At 30.0% G+C, this 2,702-nt stretch overlaps 1 protein-coding gene across 1 annotated transcript in view; it reads right to left on the bottom strand.

The window, feature by feature from the left end:
• SCAMP1 (secretory carrier membrane protein 1) overlaps positions 1–2,702 on the bottom strand; it is a 69,120-nt gene that overhangs the window by 46,996 nt on the left and 19,422 nt on the right. Inside the window, exon 4 of the mRNA XM_008589312.1 lies at positions 2,412–2,540. Coding sequence (XP_008587534.1) covers positions 2,412–2,540 — 129 coding nt within the window. The remainder of the gene's footprint in view (positions 1–2,411; positions 2,541–2,702) is intronic.

Raw genomic sequence — 2,702 nt, 5'->3', positions numbered from 1 at the left:
GACTCCAAGTAAGGAAGAACAATAATCTTTAGACCATTTTGTTTACGATGTTTGCAAGTTGAACTACTCTCCTTCATATAAAATTTCAATATCCTTTATCAAGCACTTGAATCTGACCTAAAATTGCAACCATCACTATAACATTCTTCTTGCTATATTCTGAATTATTATATAGACACCTAACATAAATAGCTTTATAACAGTATATTATCTTCTTCACTAAATGGTCTTTAATGTAGACGGCTTGTTTTTCTTTTTTCCTTTTTCTTTTTTTAATTCAAAAGTACACTCAAAGAGGTTGAGAATCATTTCACAGTGATATTTCTAATTGCTTCAGTTCATTTACAGGGTAAATTATTTGCTTCAGGTAAGGTACCTTTGAATGCACATCTTCATTACATTTGATTTAAAATGTAAATTACTTCTTCATTTTGGTATGTTGTAGGTGGTTATAACATGAAAATCTAGACCCTGGGCTCTAGAATCAAGCTATCCAACTCCAACCTTACTTGTGTAATGGACAAGTTACTCAAATTCTCTTAGCTTTAGTTCCCCTATCTGTAAAACCAAATAACATAGTAGCTGCTTCATAGAGTGACTGGGATTCAAAAAGACTATATATATACACACACACACACACATATATATAAAGACTATATAAACATATATATGTTTTTATATATATAAAGTGATTAGCACTGTNTACACACACACACACACATATATATATAAAGACTATATAAACATATATATGTTTTTATATATATAAAGTGATTAGCACTGTGCCTGGCACAAAGCAAATTCTCAGTAAACATTATCTCTCATTATAATTATTATTACAGTATGAAAGCTTAGTTAACCCCAAAGTCAACAACAGGTTGATAATTCTTGAGCATAACTTATTAAAACAGCCTATACTCCATCAAATTTAGGCACATTACTAAGCTGATGATAGATCTTACTCTGTTCCAGGTAATGCTTCTTCAAAACAGAATCCTAACTGTAATCTTGTGCCCTCTTTGAATACAGTTAACAGACCTGCCAGCTGAACAGGGTTGGGGAAAACTATAGTCAACTACATTATCTCTGAGAAACTCAGAAAGTTATATGTTTCTAAGAAAAACAGACCTAAAACAATCAGCATTGGTAAAGTAGTTAACCATTTAATTAAAATTAACTATCTTCCTCATTCAATCTCTATTTACTAAATTTCATGTATAATTTTCTTCCAAGCCCCATTTCCTCCACCAAAAAAAATATTTTTCACTAAGTGAAAGAACTTATGCCTAAAATGCTAGGATAACTTCTGCCCATTTAAAAAATAACATATATACAATATAAATGCATAAGTAATATATATAAATAAAATATAAGAGCTGGTTAGCATGTACATACATGGAAAGATATTAGATCAAGAACAAAATCTCAATAGAAACTAAAAATAAGAGTTCACAATGTACTATCAATAAGGAATTGCTTCTCATATTCCAAAAGAACTTCACATACATGAAGAATGCTCCTAAAAGATTTTAAAGAAAATTATCTCATCAATTTGGGGGAGGGGGAAGTCCCACTAATCATCAAGTAAAAACACACCAATTTTCTCCATCAAGAATGTACCCTACAAATAAATTATCCATTAACCCAACTGTTGTGTAGGTGAGAAGCCACACTGCTACCTCTCCTATTGTCATGTCATAATGATATCAAATGAAGCTTAGCCTACCATTTGGAATAAAAATGAAAAAGAAAATAAGTGGGAAGTCTGTGTACACACAGCAAAACTGTTAATAGCTTGACATTTTATTTTAGTATTCCACTAGTTGTAATTATACTCAAAGCAATATGAGCATCACAGCCTAAAACGTATGTTTTAATGTTCTGTTCAGTAATGTCCTATAGTAATTGAAAGTATAGATACTTTCAATAACACAAGTATTCACAACCACTTGAAAATAAAAAGTAAATTGTGCTCAAAGCTATTAAAAAAACTACAATTTATAACTTTACAATATTTTTTGCCCCTTTTTAACAGTAGCCTTAATACCTACACTTAGAATTTTTTAAAAGTCTTCTCTGCATAAAAGTAGTATGCATAATTTTTTCAAAGCAAATCATGCCTAGATGACATTTTTCAAGGAAAAAGGATTGTTACAAAATTCTACACATGTGAAAGAAAAGTTGTTCTTTCTTCAAAAAAAAAAGCCAATTCTCAATATATAAGTTTTCCTTGTCCAAGAACTTACACTGTTACATATAGGACAATTGTGAAGTACCTAAATACATTAAGATCTATAGAAAAAGAAAACTGATTTACTATACTATCTTTAATTTATCAGTTCCCAAAAAAGGTGGATTCTGACAACAAAAATATAAACTATAAACAAAAATATAATTTGTTCTATACTCACACATCCATAAGTAGTACATAAGCTTTACTGTCTTTTGGAATTCTACAGGAATGTCTACAGAAAAATCCTGATAGAAACAAGGTCCCACAGGAAAATTGGCAGGAAGAGGTGGCCAGTTATTTTTTCTGCCTGTAAATTAAAAAAAAAAAGTTATTTACATTACAGCAAATATGTGCTATTATTTTTGGCTTCATAATAAAGAACCCTAATTATTTTATTAGATGTTACTTAAAAATGTAACACTGTATCTCTACATTCCTACAACTTTGAAAGCCAAGCTTTATATTTTTC

This window comes from Galeopterus variegatus, unplaced genomic scaffold (genome assembly GCF_000696425.1).
Source record: "Galeopterus variegatus unplaced genomic scaffold, G_variegatus-3.0.2 Scaffold5365, whole genome shotgun sequence".
In the NCBI taxonomy this organism is placed as follows: Eukaryota; Metazoa; Chordata; class Mammalia; order Dermoptera; family Cynocephalidae; genus Galeopterus; species Galeopterus variegatus.
The sequence above is the reverse complement of the archived record's forward strand: the minus strand, read 5'-3'. Positions and strand labels throughout refer to the sequence as shown.